Raw genomic sequence first — 21,277 nt, forward strand, 5'->3', positions numbered from 1 at the left:
CAGCCGATAGGGAAAGTTCTCAAACTTTCACTAATGTTTTTTTAAAAGTTATAAATGTTAGGACAAAACGTTCTAAAGTAATCTTTGTGGAACATTCTTAGAACTTTAACTTATAATTTTTGAAGAACATTGGTAACCAAACAGTTGATGGTCAGGAAGGTTAATTTGGAAATTTAATAGGTTACAGGTTACAAGTTACCCTATTTAAAATGTAATAAGCAGTGTAACTATTTCAAATTACTTTATTAAAATAATGTAACTGATTACAATTGATTACTTTCTGATTACTTTTCTTAAACCCCTTTGTAACCGTTAACAATTTCTTAAGCAACTGTAATTTAATTACACTTTTTTTTTTGCTCAGTAACAGTTAGAGTTACATTTATTTTGTAATGAAATTATGTAACTCTGTTACATATAACTTGTTACTCCCAACACTGTTGACGGTAGCCATTGACTTCTATAGTATGAAAATAATAACAGTGGAAGTCAATGGCTACCGTCAACTGTTTGGTTATCAACATTCTTTAAAATATCTTCTGTTGTGTTGGACAGAGGAAAGAAATTAATACAGGTTTGAAAAGACAGAATTTTCATTTTTGGGTAAATCTTTAAAAGTAAACTCTCAAATAACATTATACTTTGGCTAAAGATAAAGTTAGTGGAATGCTTTTGTAACCTTTAAATAAAGCTCTAATCATGACAAAAACAAAAAAAACTGGACATTTCCAAAAACATTTCAAAACAGTTATCCCACAATGTTTTTATAACCTAAATCTGTTACCTGAGAACATAAATGTGACCCCAAATTGTGGATAAGTGATGCGTGGCCAGTATCAAATCAAAATGTGATTGTTATCATTTGGAATTTACACATCCAAAGATGAGATGTGATCTAAAAACGTTTATGTGATGCCCTTTAAAGCCCCCGCTGAGTGAATCAAAAATGAAACTGATTAAAAACCGTTTGTAAACTCACACGTCTGAGAGTTTGATGGGGTAAAATAAGGAAAAGGGTTTTTAAAAGATCCCTGCAGTGCAGAAAAAGGCATTTCCAAACAATTCCGGTACCGCTGAGGACTGAGAGTTGAAACGAGAGTGTAAACCAGCTAGAAAATCAGGTCATGAGAGAGTGTAATGATCAGAACAGCGCAGGTATGGCTGAGCGCCGACAGACCTTTAAATAGTCATCAGTATGCCACGCTTGTTTTTAGACGTTTTGGAACTTCTTTTTTATTCTTCAGTAACAGAATAAAACAGCAGGAGGTCTCGTTGACGTCTTTTGCAAACTCACCTTAATAGGCCCTCTGGCTCTAATTTTACTCTCACAGGAGGAATAAAAGCATTTTACATTTGTACTTCATTCTTATTTTTGGCAGCCGAAGGGCAAGGAAGACATGCAGCAGCCCGTGTATCAGAGTCTCAATGCTGAGATCACAGTCTGCATGAATATCTTTTTATGATTTTACCCAAAATTCTTCTAATCTCATATCATCCTTTCCATTGACGTGGAACCAGCATTTGTGAGTCACTCCATTAATTTTGGCTGGAACTTTTCTAGCATTTAATTTTAGGCCTGTGTGGTAATATAGACTCAAGATTGATGCATTAAGTCTATCAGCATAAAGACGGAGGAGCTTCTAACAGTGATGCTCTTTATTTAGTTCACTTGAATGTCTTTAATCGCTGTAAAGAAAAGGTGGGTTATATTTTTCCAACCCAATGTTTCCATTTCCAAGAACGCTCCAGTCCCCACAGGCATTTACTTGCATGAATATTCATGATATTACGGCATTCATACTGATGTTGCTTGTTTTGTGCAAATATTAAAGCAAACTGGCTCCATCTAGAACCAGACAGTTTGTGTCATTCAGTCAGGTATAAAATGATCATGCAGTTAATAATCATGAGGTTGTTTTTCCACAACTGAACTAATGTACATTTTGTAACTGAGTAGTTTCCATGTTGTCAGTTTAAAACTCTGTCATGGTTTTGCCATGTGGGGACTGTTTATGGTGTTGCAGCAACATCTTGTGGTGGAAATTATGAATTATTGTGGAAACTTAATGCTACACCATAATGGTTCCAACACTAATAATTGTCTTATATATTATAGCTAGTTTGATAGGCAGCAAAAACAGATTGAAAGGAGGGAAGACTAGTTGCAATTATACATTTTTCCTTGATAACATCTTTTGGAAAAGAAATGGATGCATGTATGTGCCAATAGTAATAGTACCTAAAATACTGAAATATTTACACTGAATAAGACCTGATAATATTATAATAATATTGAATTTAATAAAAACAAGTTAGAATGTTATATTTGCCCCATGGGTTGATGTAAAGTTTTTAAAAAATGAAATGGATATTGTCCCACAAATAAAAGAATGCATCAAAACAATAAAATCTCTTAAATAATTATTATACTGTATAGTTTTCATCCTTAATTTTGTAACTGTAGAGAATGTTGTGGGCTTGTAAGATTTGTAAGTACAAAACCAGTAATAATATGAAATACCATTGTAATTTAAAACAAATGGTTTCTTTTTTAATATATTTTAAAAAAATTTAGTTTAATAAAGGTTTTCAGGATTCTTTAAAAGTTCAGTATTTAAAACAACTATACAGCAATATAAAAGTCTTTACTGTCACTCTTGATCAATTGAATGCATCCTTGGTGAATAAAAGTATAAAGTAAAGAAAACTTTACATCGGTGATGAACTGTAAAAGTTAAATCAAAAACATAAGTACTGTACAACATTTACTAACATGATCTGATTGAATCAATCTTCAGGTATTTTAATAATGTTTATGACATATTTTTAAAGTAGTGACCGGAATGAAAACTTAAATTTAACTTATGAAACTTATGAAAATGTAATCAAGAAATGTTTTAATCCAATATTAATTTTGCAAGTGTTTTTGATATATCAACCTCACTGGTGTAAACTGGGAATTTTAGATGAGATCTAAGGCTAGCTAAGCAAGGCCTTTGAAACCATTAAACCAATTTTCTTGTCGTCTGGATTTCTGGGCTCCATTTACAAATGTACATAAATCATAAATATGATTTTGTTTACTGAATATTCATGAGTCCCTGAGGATATTTTTATCTTTTCATAGAAGCCTGTATAAAACACATGAAACCACAGTGACTTATTTTCCAGTGAGGTTCCCATGACAACTGTTGTTCCTCTTGATTGCATTACTCGTCCACTTTAAGAGTCAGTATCATGAATGGAAATGGATATAAAATTGCTCATTAAAACAGAAGAGTGCTTAGATGATGGTGAGTTATATATTTTTTCTAGATTAGTGTAGACAGTCAAAATCCATAAAAATAGGGCATAATGTACAGTAGTAATATGAAGGAACTGTTTTCCATATAGATTTTTTAAAAGTGTTTTAACTGTGTTTTATTTTGCACTGCATTGAGTTTTAGGGTTAATAGAAATATCTATACAATTAATGGATAATATCCTGGCAGAAAATGACCAGTACTTTTACTTTACCAGTTACAGGCTGGACGGAGAAAAAAAAAAAAAAAAACACTATGCAAACAAAAACTTAATTAAATTAATTTGGCATACCACCAAATTAAGTTAATATTATTAATAATATTGGGTGGATTCATTCAATTATTCATTAAATTGCAGGTATGAATAACAGGCAGATGTCGAAGATGAAAATGCAGACAAAAGGCACTGATTTACTCAATACAAAAATAGTGCAGTAAGAAATTTATTTACATTGTCTGCAGAGGGAAGCTCCAGTACATGTTATTGTTTTATTTTTTCATAATTTATAGTAGGGTAAGATTACTTTTTTTTTTTTTTTTTCCAGCCTTGGTTCACCCATCAGCTCATGAGTTTCTGGAGCACATGGCATCACTGTTTCCTCACCTCAGGCCCAAGCTGCGTTTGACAAGTCATTGTTTTGAGGCTGAGAGACCCAGATGAAATAATTTTTTAGTTCTTAAGTGAATTAGGACTAAACTTGGCAAGCAATAGAGGCAATTATACTGTAAGAGGAACAGGGACTTGCTTCCTTTGAGTTCCTTTGCTTATGTTTGGAGTTTTAAGGAAGTCAGATTTTTTTCAGTTTTCGCGAATAATTCGGTATGATCACCCTATTGACATTGAGCGGTAGCAGGCTGAAGGTGGAGTAGTTCTGTTGAGATATTATAGTCAGTACCTACCACAATAATCTTTTGAAGTTTGTATTTTGTTGATATTATTTAAAACTGTTTTCTGTTTTAAAACACTTTAAAATCAAATTTATTCCTATGATGTAAATCTGAATTTTCAGCATCTTTATGCCAGTCTTCAGTGTCTTCAGAAATTATTTATTAGATATAAAATAAATTATTACATATTAATATACAGAATAAATATTTTATTTAATTTCTGGGTTAACAAATGACAGTTTGTGAGCAACAGGAATTTGGTTTCAGTCATAACAAACCGCTGTCTGGTCCACCAGTCTTTTCATGTTAGGCTGTTTGGGATGTTATATAAACCTAAGATATAACATGTTAAGAAATCATCATAAAGTCAGAGAATTTCACTGCCTTGACCCCCTACTGTCTACATCCCACCTTTTCTTACCTTGCGCTATCCCTGAGCAGCATGAAGCACAGGTACAGATCCTTCAGCCCAACAATCAATCGCACAGGGCTGAGGTTCTTGATCCTCTTGCCAAAAGAGTTCATGTTCTGGATCATCCCCTTCATCTCTCCTCAGGAGAAGGCATTCTAGCGTCTCCACCAGGTTACTTTGTGCCCACCACACCGAGAAGGGTATCAACTGGTTGGAGGATAGAAAGTGTGTGTATGAGCTAAATGAATGCTTCAAAACTTTTCCATTGTAAGTAAGCTATTCATATGCTGTAAACCTATAGACCTTAAAGGGGTCATATGATGCTATTTCAAGTTTTCCTTTCTCTTTGGAGTGTTACAAGCTGTTTGTGCATAGAAAAGATCTAGACACGGCACCATGTCCAAGAGACGCTGTGTTTCGTTGTGAAAGCGAAACTACTTTGTTTGGGCTCCCAAAAGAGGACACAACTAGAAATCGTGGTTCAGTTGTATTTAAAACACTGTTCCAGAACAGTTCAACCCAAATATTCGAGTGTGTGCAGCGCATTTTACAGAGGACTATTTCCTGAACCTGGGAGTAGCCTGCCAGCTGTGCTCAAAGACTGTTTCTATAAAGTGGGGCAATTCCATCTTTGCAAGGACAGTCTGGCGCTTCTGACTCACAGCCTGTAAGCATGTTTTCATATTTAAAGAATTTGCCAATGACTATTCAAACACGAGTTTTGAGCTTTGTGGAGTAGTGCTTGCAGTTTGTCGTTTCTCCGATCACAAATGCAGACATGGTAATGTTTGCGCGATGCAACACAACGCGTAAAAAGATGTCATTATAATCAGTAATTATGTCCCCACTGGATGCAACAAATGCCTCGTTTGTAATGGGTTTTATTGTTTTTGTGTCGTAGCGCCGGAACACGGCATCACAATACGTTAAGGGGCGTAACATTTCCGTCTCAACGCTTGAGGTATTCGGCCAATCACAACGCACTGGATAGCTGGCCGATCAGAGCACGCCTCGCTTCTCAGAATGATGAGCTTTTTAAAAATCGTCGCGTTTTGTAGTGTAGTGCCCCGCAGTTCGAAGAATGAAACGAAGACTTGGTGATTTGATGCCAGAAAAAAATTAGATTTTATTCGACAGGAATAAAACCGAAGCTCTCTGCAGAAAAGCTTCTCGATAGTCCTGTCTCTCGTATATATACAAGATTTTAAGGCGGGTTTCTATACATTAAGTCATATGCATACATTATTTCACTTGGGTATGTAATTCTATCTGTCCCAGAGGAGAAGAGACCCTCTAGACTTTGTTATGATAAGGGGGAGAAAGCCCACTCCTCATTTCTTCCAGATGTGCCTGCCACGTATACATTTTGACACAGAAAGGCCTTAGAATATAATGGTATACTCAATAGATACATTTTTGATTACGTCTAAGTAATTCTGATTAATATCAATAAAAATCTTCTACAGTTTCAGTAAGGCGGGGCATAGAGGAGCAACAATAATGTACAGTATGTTTAAAATAATGTGTTTTTTGAACCTTAACATAAACCATAAACACATTGCATTACACCAAATACACAAAATTATGTTCTTTTTAGCAACGTCATATGACCCCTTTAATCAGTTTAGATGCCATATTGAACTTTACATGGATGAAAATGAGGCTGTGATGGATAGGCTTATGTTGCTGTAAAAAGTCCTAGACCATGTAATTGTCAAAACTCACAACTTTCAAAGATCTTTTATGGAGTTTTTGTCTAGTTAAAGTCTTCTGGAAAGATGTTTCGTCAGCTGACAAATTGGTATATGGTTAAACAACAATACAATCCATGGTACTTCAATCCATCACAGCTAACTAAAACTATAACTGAAATAAAAATGACAAACATGCAGTTATATTTATTAAAAAATAAATAATAAAACGGACTCAAAAAATAAGTAAAACTTTAATATTTAAAAAAAATAAAAACATTCAAAATATTGATAAAAACTATAATAATATCTCACTGATACTTAAATAACACTGGTGTACTGTCTGGATGATTACACTCTGTAACCTGTTTAACTATAACATATGGAAGCCACCTTGAGAAAAAAATATAATTCTGTAAGTCATAATAATGAGATACTTTCTCGTAATAATGACTTATTTTCTCGTAATAATGAGAAACTTTCTCGAAATAATGAGAAACTTTCTCGTAATAATGAGAAACTTTCTCGTAATAATGACTAGTTTCTCATAATAATGAGTTAGTAAGTAATATTACATTCAGGGGAAAAAAATTGCAATAATGAGAAACTTTCTCGTAATAATGACTTATTTTCTCGAAATAATGACTTATTTTCTCGAAATAATGACTTATTTTCTCGAAATAATGACTTATTTTCTCGTAATAATGAGAAACTTTCGTAATAATGACTTATTTTCTCGTAATAATGACTTATTTTCTCGTAATAATGAGAATTTTTCTCGTAATAATGACTTATTTTCTCGTAAAATGACTTATTTTCTCGTAATAATGAGAAACTTTCTAAATAATGACTTATTTTCTCGTAATAATGACTTATTTTCTCGAAATAATGACTTATTTTCTCGTAATAATGAGAAACTTTCTCGTAATAATGACTTATTTTCTCGTAATAATGAGAATTTTTATCGTAATAATGACTTATTTTCTCGTAAAATGACTTATTTTCTCGTAATAATGAGAAACTTTCTCGAAATAATGACTTATTTTCTCGTAATAATGACTTATTTTCTCGTAATAATGAGAAACTTTCTCAAAATTATGACTTATTTTCTCGTAATAATGAGATACTTTCTCAAAATTATGACTTATTTTCTCGTAATAATGAGAAACTTTCTCGAAATAATGAGAAACTTTCTCGTAATAATGAGAAACTTTCTCGTAATAATGACTAGTTTCTCATAATAATGAGTTAGTAAGTAATATTACATTCAGGGGAAAAAAATTGCAATAATGAGAAACTTTCTCGTAATAATGACTTATTTTCTAAATAATGACTTATTTTCTCGAAATAATGACTTATTTTCTCGTAATAATGAGAAACTTTCTCGTAATAATGACTTATTTTCTCGTAATAATGACTTATTTTCTCGTAATAATGAGAATTTTTCTCGTAATAATGACTTATTTTCTCGTAAAATGACTTATTTTCTCGTAATAATGAGAAACTTTCTCGAAATAATGACTTATTTTCTCGTAATAATGACTTATTTTCTCGAAATAATGACTTATTTTCTCGTAATAATGAGAAACTTTCTCGTAATAATGACTTATTTTCTCGTAATAATGAGAATTTTTATCGTAATAATGACTTATTTTCTCGTAAAATGACTTATTTTCTCGTAATAATGAGAAACTTTCTCGAAATAATGACTTATTTTCTCGTAATAATGACTTATTTTCTCGTAATAATGAGAAACTTTCTCAAAATTATGACTTATTTTCTCGTAATAATGAGATACTTTCTCAAAATTATGACTTATTTTCTCGTAATAATGACTTACTCCACGCATGCGCAATGCATGAGTGACGGCACGCTAGCGACATCTGCTGGTCAAAGCCATGCAGGAACACTGCAAACATTGCTTGTTCTGTAATCTAAAGTGTATAATATATCATTAAATAACGATTTCAGATAAATTATCTGCATGTAGTCTTTTGTTAATTTGTAACACTTACCAGCAGAAACAGATATAGAGGAATATATTCCAACAAAAATCACACGCATTTGATGAAGAAATGAAAGACATTACACATATAAACATAATGAATAGATGTTCATTTCTATGATTTGTTAGTTTTATTAGCTGTCACTTTCATGCATCACATGCATAAACCCACAATGTTTATACAGTAGCCCAATCTCATCTCTCTAGCAAAAGCGTAGTTGTTCGTTACCACGGCAACCGCTTGGTCTTCAGCGTCCCACACCGCTTCCTGCAGGACATGTGAACGTGAAAAATGCTTAATGTGGCTTAAAGTACAATGACTAATTCAGGATACAGTATTATTGATCATGTATACAGGCAAGCATAAGAGCACAGAATTTGAACACAACACCCAAAGTTGCATGTTAAGCGTTTTAGAAAACCGTTATAGAAAATGCTGCATAAGCGTTGCTGTTTTGCGTTGCATTCATATTTTGGGTCCACCTGAATGCCTGTATATACAGTATGCATGTCATTAAGTTGTGTACTGAATTTGGTTCAATCTGTCTTTGTACTTAAAGCTACCTTAAGCATTTTTCACGTTAAGCGTTTGTCCTGAAGAAGCGGTGTGTGACGCTGAACACCAAGCGGTTGCCATGGTAACGAACAACGATGATTTGTGCTTTTGGAATGAGATGGCTTACTGTATGAAGCATGTGATGCATGAAAGGGACAGCTAATAAAACTAATAAATCATTGAAATAAACATCTATAAATTAAGTTGATATGCGTAATGGCTTTCATTTCTTCATAAAATGCCTGTATTTCTTAACTGAAATATTAGTCTGGAATGTTTGAAGCCATAACTATCTGGCAGAGTAACTTGGTAAGTGCTACAAATTAACAAGACTACATGCAGATAATTTATCTGAAATCGTTATTTAATGATATATTATACACTTTAGATTACAGAACAAGCAATGTTTGCAGTGTTCCTGCATGGCTTTGACCAGCAGATGTCGCTAGCGTGCCGTCACTCATGCATTGCGCATGCGTGGAGTAAGTCATTATTACGAGAAAATAAGTCATAATTTTTGAGAAAGTTTCTCGTTATTACGAGATGTTAAGTCATTATTTCGAGAAAGTTCCTCATTATTACGAGAAAATAAGTCATTATTTCGAGAAAGTTTCTCATTATAATGACTTATAGAATTATATTTTTTCTCAAGGTGGCGGAAACGGGCTTCCATAATAACATGACATAACCGATCTTATGAATAAATAAAACATATGGACAAAAGCATATGGAATGAACTTTTATAAAGCAATTTCTATATAAATAGACATATTAACATTAATTCTGTGAATTTTATGCTCACCTGTCTTTGTAGATACACCTGATAGCATCTGTCCATCACTCCTTCCATCAGTTCTGCTATAATATCCACCACCACCTCCTCACCCTCCTCCTGGGAGAGCATGCTGGTCCAGGTAGACTCTGTGAGGCGGCCTGGGACAATGTCCACGGTCTCAACAGGCTGGACCGAAGCAGCATTAGCTGGGACAGAATCAGTGCGGCTTTTATCGCCCCGTGATTTGGCAGCTGAGCGACGCATGGTCTTTTACCTTCCGGGGAAAAAAATTAATAAATCAAAATAACCATGGGGCCAGAGGCAGAGCAACAGGACAGGACACCAAATAATGCAGTCTTAGCTCACTTTTGGAACATGCACCATCCTAATGTAGAATAAACAAGATTATAAATTAATTATAATTTAGTTATTAGTTGTCACACATGGGGAAGTTGTCAAAATATGCTTTTCTCAGTAACTGCTATCTCAGTTTTGAGTCCAAATACAAATGCAAATGTTTGTCTTCTCTAGTTGTGAGGCTGGAGTGGCTGAATTCAGAATAGCATATTAGTACACTACTCTTACTATTTGTGCCATATAAATAATTTGGGCAAATTAGTATGTTAGCAGGCTATTTTTTTTTACCAATATAGGAATCATTTCATGTGCTTTTCAAAAGTGGTCATATAATTTTTGAGAAGTAACGTTATACGTATAAAAATAGTAGGGTAAGATGACAACCCATACTAAAGTGCATACTAAAAGCAGTATTAAGCAAGCCTACACTTCTATTTCAAAAGCGACGCTTCTGAAGTTGTACAACTTTATAAACAGACAGAGTCTGCGAAAACTTTTCAAACATTTTCACCATTAAACGCTCGGCACATTGACGCAGAAGAGAAGACTTATGTCAATAACATTAAACACTCACCCGCGTGTCCTGCTTCTGTTGTTGGCTTCGGTTCCTGGTTGCCAAGCAGCCAGACGCCTCTGAGCTTGAAGACACCGGAAACGACGAAATACTGCAGCCATTTTGCAGCAATTTCAGGACAGCAGGGCTAGGACAGCGGTCTCCGGACAGAGTATCTAAAATAGCGCAGAATTATGGCGGGGACGACGGTAAGTTGGTTCTTCTGTGATGTTTTATTCATTTTAACATTATCGGTGAACACCAGCGCTTTTGGTGCACAACAGGGTTTGCTGGAAAAGGTGGCCTGGAGAGTGCGGTTGTGTGTTGATTTGTACGCGACCAGTGCAAACCTTCTTGATTATATTAAACTGGTTTCGATGCAGATCCTGTAGTAAATGTATTTTTTCAAAGCTTCTAGACACCTCCTGCATATCTTGCAAGGCATACGCATGCGCGTCTCTCTCTCTCTCTCTCTCTCTCTCTCTCCGTGTGTGTTCATTACTTTTAACAAAGTAATGAAATTAATCAAACATTAAAGTCTTTTTCAGTCGTAATCCTCAAGTTAATTTTAATTAAATGCACCAAACTGCCCATTAAGTCGGCCAAGTTTTAACAAGCTTTGGATGTGTGGATTGGAAATTAAAATTTCATCAACAAAGATGAAAAGATGTGTAAACCTGTAATTGGTTCTCTTCCCAGTCTTACTATTGGTGGCCTTTCCATCAAGGATAAAAAAAAAAAAAATGTAACAACTTTTATATTAGAAAGATTTTAACCACAGAGGGAAAAAAAAGTGTTTTTTCTAATGCTGTCATGAAGTGGAAGCATGATTAATCTTTTTGTTCATGAACTGTCAGATATAAAATTTCTAATAAAATGTGTTTTTGTATGCACCTGCCTAGGGACTGAGGAGGTAAATTACTGTAAATTAAATGTGAATGTTTATGTAAATTAAATGTATATCATATACACAAAGCAAAATACGTCAACTGTACCAAATGGATGACTGTTTTCCACTGATTTAACGATCTTTTATGAATATTTTAATCTCAACACAGATCTTAAAACTATTAAGGCATCTTTGCTGCTGCAAACTGCTGCTGTTAACTCAATTTTAAAAAGAAAAAAAGTACCGCGGTCTGGTGCGACAGACCTTTTAAAGAAATAGTTCATCCAAAAATAAAACTTGTCACCATTTAATGGGGGTGGGGGGGGACCTCTTGTTTATCTTTAAAATACAGATGAAGATTTTTCATGAAATTTGAATTATTTCTGTCATTCCATTCAAAGTCCATTCCTTGATATATAAACATTGATGCACATACATTCTCGCATGCGACACAAGCATGTTTGAGTTTCTTACATATTCTGTGCTCTTGCTCTGTGCATGTGCATTGATTAATGTTTAAAAGTAAATAAAAGCCTAAAGCATTTGTGTCATTTTTAGAAAACGTTGATTAAAACGCTCGATTCAATCTCTTTATGAACTTTTGAAGCATCATAGTTTTGGTTACCTTCATTACGTACATTAACAATATCTTCGTTTATGTTAACCGTTCAAGAGAAATAAAAATATTATGGGTTATGGGAAACACAAGAGGCTGAGCGATGACAGAATTTTCATATTTGAGTGAACTATCTCTTTAATGGGTGCTCAATTCAGTGCCTGATTAGAAAACCTAGCTATGTCATCTTAACTCTGTTTTTCTTTCCTTTGCAGAGACATATTACCATTCAGAAAGATCAAAAATTTCCTCAGTTGGAGAGATGCACAAAATGCTGCAAGAATTTTCATTGTCCCTTTTGTATGGCCAGTATATTTAAGCCCAGCAGACCAGACAAAGTCAAATTACACATGAAAAGCCACTGTAACAAAGCAGTTGTCCATGGAGGTATAAACATTTTCTTTACACATGCATTTATATTAGTGCTGTCAATCGATTAAAAAATGTAATCGCATTAATCACAGTCATGGGCTGTGGTTAATCATGATTAATCGCAAATTTAAAATACTAGGATTTACCTGTAAATGTGTTGAAAAAGAAATGCATGAGAAACTAGTTTAAGGACTACACACTTCAGCCAGGTACGAGACATAATCCTTGTTATTCTTTTATCGTTATTCTTTTGTTTTTATTCAGCCATTATCAGCCTTTAAACTGGCAATAAAACGTTTACCAAGCCACATCGCTTCAATCCCAGTATACATTTACCCAACTATTATCAAAAGTATTTCTAAATGAATACAACAAAACATTTTCTTGCGACCTTATGAAGTATTATGACAAAATTCATTATGAAGAAGAATTGGACCTGTTCTGCAGCTGCATTAGAGCTAATATTAGCATCATGCTACATAAGACAGTTTATGAGATAATAGTAAACTTTTACTCAGAACTCACTTCAAACCACCATCGAGTGTTTGCAATAACTTCCTTTTACGATCACATGTGGAATTTGGTCATTTACTGTTGTTAAAATATGCTATTTATAGCCTTTTATATCGTTGCACAAATTAGTATTTCAGATGTACACATTCAATCCAAAAAAAAATATTAACGCGTTAAATTTTTTTGATTAATCGCATGCGTTAACGCGTTAACGTTGCCACCCCTAATTTATATATATATATATTATGTGTAGTATAAATATATTTTCCTAATATGCAGGTTTTTGTTTGTTTGTTTGTTTGTTTGTTTTAAGATTTCATTATTCACAGATGTGGACTGGGCTGTAGAGCATCACTTCATTATCACTGTATGTACTGTCCAACAACCATTCTTAGGAGAGGCGATTTTAAAAACCATTTACAAGTCTGTAAACATAATCCGAATTCAGAATCAGCCTCAAAAACGCTGTCAAGCACCAGTACGCCAGTGACCTCTCCGACAGTTATAAACACACCATCAGTCATCGATACAGCAGAGTCCATTCCTTCAATCCCATACACACCGCCAACCACCAGCACAGATAGGACCGCTCTGACGATCACAGACACACCATCAACCACCACAGCAGCAGGAAAGTTTCGCGTGCGGCCTGTTATTAAAAAAAGATGCCCATCGTGCAATATCCTCATCAATAAAAACAACCTACCAAAGCATATGGAGCGCAAACACACAGATCAGTCGGTATTGGACATCGGTGAGACATTTCAGCTTACAAGCCAATGTATAGATGAGACAAATGGGATATTTGCAGTTCTCAAAGTCGTAAAAGGCCACGGCATCCCGCTTCACGTCCAATACCAGACATTGGAAGAAAACAACAGAGTCCTCTGCGAATCGAACGAGTGCCAGATTAACATAGATGTAGCGCAGAGGAGCGGCATCACATCGTACCAGTGCATGCATATCAGTGCAGCGAGCTTTTGCAAGTCTTTGGTTGATCAAGTCTCTCTGGAGGAAGACGTTTTAACCGAGATGGTGAGAGGAAAATGGTTCAGCGAGAAAAAGAAAAAAGAATGCCTCGCTCTGCAACAGCTTGCTAATAGTAGCTGCGTACCGCTTTCTGTTCACACCTCAATTGGGATCTCGCCAGCAAAAAAGTTCATTTCAGTTTTTGAACCCAATGTATCGTCTTATAGTCGCTTGGGTCGTGTCATGGTTGTATATAACACAAAATTAGACTCTTGGCACTGTCCTTGTACCAAACTGCGACGTTCATGTCTGCATAAATATGTCGCCAAATGGCATCTGTTTCAAACGCAACGAGAGCTTTTCAGAACTGAGGGGTCGCCACATAAGCCATATTCAGAAGAAGAGGACATTACAGACAACAGTCATGTGTATCCACCGAAAGGTCGGGGATTGAAGTATATGGTGAATTACATTCTTCAGAACAAGAAGATACCTGCCGTTCTTCCTGAAGATATGCGGGTGCCATCGCCATGCAAAGATTATCCACAAAACCTTTGTGCAAATGAAAACGTGTGTCAGGAATGTCCAGGGGATGTGCTCCTCAGCGATCCTATGCTAATTACACCGAACGCCAAAATCCTGACCAATTGGTGCATTATTAAAGGTAGATTATATTGTCCGTATGCTTGTGTGCTGTTCAGTTACTTTGTTTTGTAATGTATGCTTGTTTCAATTGTTAGATATCGCCACTTACTGTAAGCAGTGCCCGCAGTGTGGGATGTTTTATCGTTATCAAGAGTGGAAAGATCGCCTCCATAACTTCAATGATCACATCATTCTTGACATACCATTATGTTTAACATTGAGAAACCTTCTGCAGGTAATCTTCAGAGTGATTATATGAGGATCAGTGGCATGACACTATTTATTTATTTTTTCATTTGTATATTAATTCATTCTAAAGTATATATTAAAGTTAAAAATAACAGGGTGGTGCAACTGTCATTATAATGAAAAAAGCATCATTAAGAGATAGAAATTCCTGAAAATAAAACCTTGATTAGTTTGACAATCTTTTATTATTATTTCTTTAAAAATATTTAAGCAAAACTGGTTAATATTTTAACCCTTTTTTTGGAAAAAAATTATAGAATAGGTCAATAAGTGTATTATAATATCAGATTTGTATTTAATTGTTTTTAACTTGGATACATCACATGACATTTAGTCATTAAATTTAAACTTTGTTGAAAATTATATAAAAGCTTCTCAAAATAATATGAACACAACATGATATACCCTTGTAAAAAAAATAATAATAATAAAAAAGAAGTACACTTAATTCTACTAAATGTGCACTTTTAGTATTCTTCAGATTATTAAAACACTCAAATAGCCAATAAAGTAATATGAAGTAAAAGGCCTTTAAGGTGTACTCAAAGAGAGTTCACTTTCATGACTTTCCTAACACGCTTAAGTACAGTAATAATGTCAAATTAAGAGTTTTACTTTAAAATACATTTTAAATCATTATTTTAGTCTTTTCTCATGCATGAAAATGTTATTTTAATGTGTTGACTAACACACTAAAGCACAAGTTATTTGATAATACATTTAAAGTTTATATATTTTAAATGTACTAAATTGTAATTATTAAAAACGTCATTAGAAAATATATTTAGATACATGACATACACGTTTAATTGGATATTTTAGTTTACCATTTGGCACTACACTTTAACCCTGTTACAAAGACAACAGAAAGAATTATGAAATTACATATAAAGATGGACTTAAGTGGGTCAAAAGATCACTTTAACTAACTAGCATTTAATGTAAAATGTAACTATAATACATTTTCATTTAATTGTAAATAACATGCAATCAATTGTCTGAAAATATTACAGTCACTTCACACTTCAGTAAATACTTTTTTCAAAAGTATGTTAAAGTGTACTTCTTTTTCACAAGGTATACAAAGAGTACATTTCTAAGAACATTTCTACGTTTTTTAAAATAGACAATTCCTTTTCCTTATCATGAATGTGTTTAGTTGTCAAATGCTATTTTTATATGTTAAATGTTGAAAGTGTTTGAACTTTTTTTGTGTGTGTGTGGGGGGGGGTGTATCGCTATCAACCAATATTTTCTCTAGGTCCATACTTCAGTGAGCAGAGCAGTTGAGTTTTTACAACTTACGACAGGAGTGGAGTTTCCACCTCCAGACACAATGCTGGATGCTTATTTGCAGTTTGAAGCCCTCACAGATCATGAATACAAGTATTCATGCCCCACCTGTGGCGATCATCCTCCGGTGGTTATCATGGGTGTACACAAACAGACTGCTTCTCCATTATCAGGTATAAAAATTGTAATGCTGTTCGCCTGTTTAATCCTATAATACTTTTTGACATGTTGTTCTTTTCATAGTAAAATACTCGTGTTATGTTTTCAGAAAATGACATTGAAAAACCTCCAGAGAATTTTAAAGGGGAGGTCAATCTGGAAGAGTTCTGGGAGTCACTGTCAAAAGAGATGATCTGTCGAGGATTTGTTGCAAGTACATGCATATAGTTCATATTACACTATATAGTAAACTTTTGGAAAGAATGCATCTTCTGATTTTTTTTCTTTCTTCTGCTGTTTTAGATGGCGAACACAATCCATTTGCAGTACCGCCAAGTTATCACTTTTGGGCTCCTTGGATTGGCAAAAACACACGGCATTCAGACACTGTGCTAAACACAGAGTTTCAGAAAGTCCACACTTCATCAGAGATTTTAAATATGACAGTTACAGAGGAAAGACTCAGAGAAGAACTGTTCAAACAGAAGGTTTGCTTTATTAGTAGAACAACACTTTCAATGTTTTTGAATAAATTATTTACATTCAAATGAACATTTATGAAATAATATTGGTTTTAACAGGATGACGTGATTAGAACTTTATGCATTGAATGCGGTGTGGACTCCACTGGATCTCGCAGCGATCTCCTTCTTAGATTGTACAAAGAATTGAAATCCAAGCAAACATATGTCAAAATCTATTCAAAAATCAGGAGTGCCTCTGGTGAGTTTAATTTTTATTCTACTGTTTTAACTCTATTCCTGTAAATGTGTGGTATTGTGGAATGAATTAGTGCTTCTAACATTTTTTAAAAAAAGTTTATTTGCCAAATCAAAGTTACTAGGTGTAAACAACATGCAGAGATGTTGACCTTTTAATGACAAGGCAAAGGTATTTAAAAAATATATATATTCATAGCTTTTGTAAAAGCACTTTCTACCTTCTAAAGAATGCATGTTCAGGTCAGAAAGATTTTTATGTTTTTGATTTTCAAAGTCTCTTATTCTCACTCTTACAGACTGCATTAATTTTATTATCAATGCAATAAAACACTTATATTGTGAAATATTACAATAAAAAAAGAGATGTTGCAGTGAGATCATTACACAGCAGAGACGGCAGAAGGTCTCTGCCAGGGAAAGACACGGGCTCACCGTGAGGGGAGCCATACCGTGGAAAAATACACATGTGGGATCACCCGAAGGGGAATCACTACACACAGCTAGCACAGCAAGCGTGATCGACACCAAGCGGGTCCGGTGTTACTGGCCACCTGAGGCAAGTATACGGGAGGACACGGGCTCTACACGGAGATTATAGAATCCCGCAAACGTGTTAGGTGTCGCCCAGCCGGCAGCTCTACAGATGTCTGCTATCGAGGCGCCCCGCACTAATGCTCAAAAAGAAGCAACGCCTCTCTGAGATTGTGCTCTTACTCCGAGAGAGCACGGCAAGCATCGGGCCTGGTAAGCTAGGACTATAGCCTCCACTATCCAGTGGGCAAGTCTTTGTTTGGAGACAGCCTTCCCTTCTGCTGTCCTCCGAAGCAGACAAAGAGCTGGTCTGAGGTCCTGAAGCTCTGCGTGCGGTCCACGTAAACGCGCAAGGCGCGGACGGGACAGAGCAGAGCAATGGCTGGGTCTGCCTCCTCCCGGGGCAGCGCTTGCAAGTTCACCACCTGATCCCTAAAGGCATGAATCGTCGACCGAAAATGCCTGCAGGTCCCCTACCCTCTTGACCGAGGCCAATGCTGTGAGGAGCACTGTCTTCAACAACAGAAACTTAAACTCTACTGACTGCAGAGGCTCGAAGGGCTCCTCCTTCAAGGCCGTCAGGACTGAGGGGAGATCCCAAGAGGGTACCAGATGAGGGCGTGGAGGATTTAACCTCCTCGCCCCTCTGAAGAACCTGATGACCAAGTCGTGCTTCCCGACAGACTTACCGTCTACTGCATCGTGATGTGCGGCAACATACACTTTGAGGGTGGAGGGAGGCTGCCTTCGCTCCAACCCATCTTGCAGAAAAGATAGCACGACCCTGATCGGGCATCTACAGGGGAACGGTCGCAGTGTTGTCGCGTCCATGCCGAGGGTCCCTTCGGACAGGGAGTAAAACGGCTGGCAATGGGAGGAGTCTGGGGAGGCAAACAGGTCTACCTGAGCGTCCCCGAAGCGTCTCCAAATCAGCTGGACTGTCTCGGGGTGGAGTCGCCATTCTCTCGGAAGGGCGGGCGAGTTGCAACATGCGACGGGAGTGTAGACCGCCTTGGTGGTTGATGTACGCAACGGTCGCAGTGTTGTCCAGTACCTGCTTGTCGTGTAGCAGCGATTTGAAGCGGCGCAGAGCAAGCCATACTGCTAGCAACTCCAGGCAGTTGATATGCCACTGCAGTCCACATGGCACCCCAGCCCATGGCAGAGGCATCTGTTGATACAACAACATGCCTGGACACTTGCACTAGGGGCACTCCTGCCCAAAGAAAGGCAAGATCCGACCACGGGCTGAAGGTCTGACGGCAGGACGGAGTGACAGAGACCCGGTACCTGCCGCGTCGCCAAGCCCATCTCGGGACCCGGGCGTGAAGCCAATGCTGAACGTCTCATATGCGCGGACTCTTGGGGGCGCTCGGGCAGCGCGGAGACAGGGAGGCGCCTTCGTGGCGCAGGCACAGGGGGGCGCTCTTGAAGAGCGGACTCTTGGATGTGCTCGGGTAGCGCGGAGGTAGAGAGGCGCCTTCGTCTTCGCCTTACGGACGGCGGCTGGTGAGGAGGAGTCGGGGATGATGGCAGACGAGGGAGAGTCCAACTCAAACCCGTGGTGTCTGGGAGGTCCACGGGACGGTGGAAAGTGGCCCCGAGCCAGAACATCTCGATGATGGTGGAGTCAGCCAACGTAGTTGTCGCGGCGAGCTCACAAAACTCCCAGGTAAATTTATAAAAGGGGAGATCCAGGAGGGCTAGGGCGGCGACAGCATCCACAAACTCCATTTCTGTTCTCGGTCCGTTCTTCTGTTACGGGTTTGTGGTTGTGGCGTAAGCAAAAAAAATATAAATGAATGTAAATGAAAGGCAGGAGAACAAAACGGCTTCAACACACTTATCCCATTTATTTAACATCAAGAACGGACAAACACAAAGGGAGAACTGAGGACTTATAAAGGAGAAAGAACAAAAGAGCAAACAACGTAATCAAACTCAGGTGGGGACAATGACAGATAATTAACTAACAAGGAACGGAACTAAACCAAATAAGGACAACGGGGACTTCAGACGGGGCAGACACGTTACAGTCATTAACCTATTAATTTTTTTTTTTTTCTTCTCTCTTGTTTTCTCTTTTATTAGGAGGCTGGGGAGTCATTATGTGCCCCTGTGGAATTGTTTACAGCCTAAAATGCAATCTTTGCGCTGAGAGCCCTCAAGATTTTGCCGATTTGCTGTTATCATGGCATCATATGCCTAATGTCATAATTTATGACTCTGCACAGGCTCTTGCAAAACACACCAATCTAAGGGCACCAGAAAAGTTACCCTTCTCTCCATTTGAAGGATGTCTGGTGGAACCCACTCAAGCTAACAAAGAACTGGCCAGATGTGGACAGCTGAAAGCGTCCCTGCCCTGGCTGGATGAAAAAACCAGAGGGACAGTTCCTCACGGACACCCAGTGACTGGTTCAGCTGATCATTACGTACTTTGTGCCCATTTTCATGAAGGCAGCACAGATGGAGATGTTCTGAGGAAGCTCACCCTCGTGCCTCAGCTGGCTGACAAAGTCAATAGTGAGATTTCAGAAAAACTGTTTGCTCAAATGAAGAAGAACGACTACTTTTTGGACATGTCTTTGCCGTCTACACATCTGTTTCAAATGAGGAACATCATTCACCACTATAATGAGAACAAGGCCAACAAACTGAGCACCAGATCAACCAAGAGTTTTGGATCCAACTTGCTGACTGAAGCAGTGTCGGGTAAATTTTAGATTTATGTAATATTAAGCAACATCTGAAATGAAGTGGAAAGGCATTGGCAAAATTACATTAAAATAAAATTGGGCTTGTAACTGTAGATTTGTTTGTTGTAATAGAATCCTTAACCAGAAGCACAGATGATGTGATGGAGGACACAATCCTGACATCTTTGATGGTCCTGAGCGGCAGTGGTAAGTGTTTTTATATTTAAGTGTAATCACAAAGGCCTTTATTTGTCCTGAGACTGGTTATAAAGGATATTTAAATGATTATCCTAATGTTGTTTTCAAACACCTTCTAATAGAGTGCGAAGTCATGGACAATCAGCAGTGGTACATAGACTATAGTTTTGTTTTGTTTTTTTATGTCCTAATAGCGCATATGTGCCATATGAATCTAACAAAAAATTTGAATGTGTTTGTGTTTTTGTCTCTCTCTCTTAGCTTGACTGGGCCTTCAGTACCAACAACCTATTGGAGTTGAAACTATATTCTCAAATCATTATTCTTGAATAATGAATTGAAATGTTAATGACTGTGTTACCTGCCGTTAAAACCAATTTTATTTATTTTTATTAGATACTGGGTTATTTTTGTCACTAGTATAATGTAGCATTGCATTTTTGTCTGCAAATTGCTTGTTTTTTCTATTTAGAATAATTTTCAATTCAAAACTGATAAAACTGGAACTGCCTCCTGATGAGTTTTTGGTCACTTTCTGCCAGAGTGTTAATATAGTTTAAATATGTTGTTTGAGTACTTTAGTTGTGATGCTTAAATTTTTAGTTTTATTTAAAGCAGTACTGAAATTGAAATATTTTATTAGAATTTTTTATGGAATGTTTATTTTGTATTGTATATAATTAAACACACATGACTACAAATATACTTTGTCTTATTACTACTGTTTGCAACATCATGAACGAGAAGAGAATTACATTATATTATTGTATTATTATTTTACACATCTAATATTTTTTTTTAACTTTTATTTTAAAAAGTTGAATTTTTGTTTAGTAATATCTGTTTTGTGTACACAAACGTAGAGTTGTTTTATATATAGCTG

At 36.4% G+C, this 21,277-nt stretch overlaps 2 protein-coding genes across 8 annotated transcripts in view; one reads left to right on the forward strand and one right to left on the reverse strand.

Moving 5' to 3' along the window:
* Positions 1-10,698, reverse strand: part of LOC131527424 (uncharacterized protein C2orf81 homolog) — a 30,270-nt gene extending 19,572 nt beyond the window's left edge. For 4 of the 6 annotated variants that reach the window (XM_058756503.1, XM_058756502.1, XM_058756500.1 and 1 more), the window contains exons 1-3: positions 10,561-10,698; positions 9,657-9,903; positions 4,612-4,809 (exon numbers count right to left, since the gene is read on the reverse strand). In XM_058756503.1, coding sequence (XP_058612486.1) covers positions 4,618-4,809; positions 9,657-9,893 — 429 coding nt within the window. In that variant the 5' untranslated portion in view covers positions 9,894-9,903; positions 10,561-10,698 and the 3' untranslated portion in view covers positions 4,612-4,617. Of the gene's footprint in view, positions 1-4,391; positions 4,524-4,611; positions 4,810-8,432; positions 8,567-9,656; positions 9,904-10,560 lie in introns of those variants that run through there. The other 2 variants (XM_058756501.1, XM_058756506.1) reach the window with 2 other exon arrangements.
* On the forward strand, positions 10,616-21,086 carry LOC131527423 (HMG domain-containing protein 3). 2 transcript variants are annotated; one of them, XM_058756498.1, is made up of 11 exons: positions 10,616-10,748; positions 12,260-12,431; positions 13,243-14,562; positions 14,639-14,778; positions 16,054-16,258; positions 16,354-16,458; positions 16,548-16,732; positions 16,826-16,967; positions 19,589-20,212; positions 20,329-20,403; positions 20,656-21,086. In XM_058756498.1, exons 1-11 carry the CDS (start codon positions 10,734-10,736, stop codon positions 20,658-20,660), a joined length of 2,988 nt encoding a protein of 995 aa, XP_058612481.1. In that variant the 5' UTR covers positions 10,616-10,733; the 3' UTR covers positions 20,661-21,086. The 2 variants fall into 2 exon arrangements, with proteins under 2 accessions (XP_058612481.1, XP_058612482.1); XM_058756499.1 differs by lacking the exon at positions 13,243-14,562.
* Positions 21,087-21,277: the final 191 nt, after the last annotated feature.

Source organism: Onychostoma macrolepis, chromosome 20 (genome assembly GCF_012432095.1).
Source record: "Onychostoma macrolepis isolate SWU-2019 chromosome 20, ASM1243209v1, whole genome shotgun sequence".
Classification (NCBI taxonomy): Eukaryota; Metazoa; Chordata; class Actinopteri; order Cypriniformes; family Cyprinidae; genus Onychostoma; species Onychostoma macrolepis.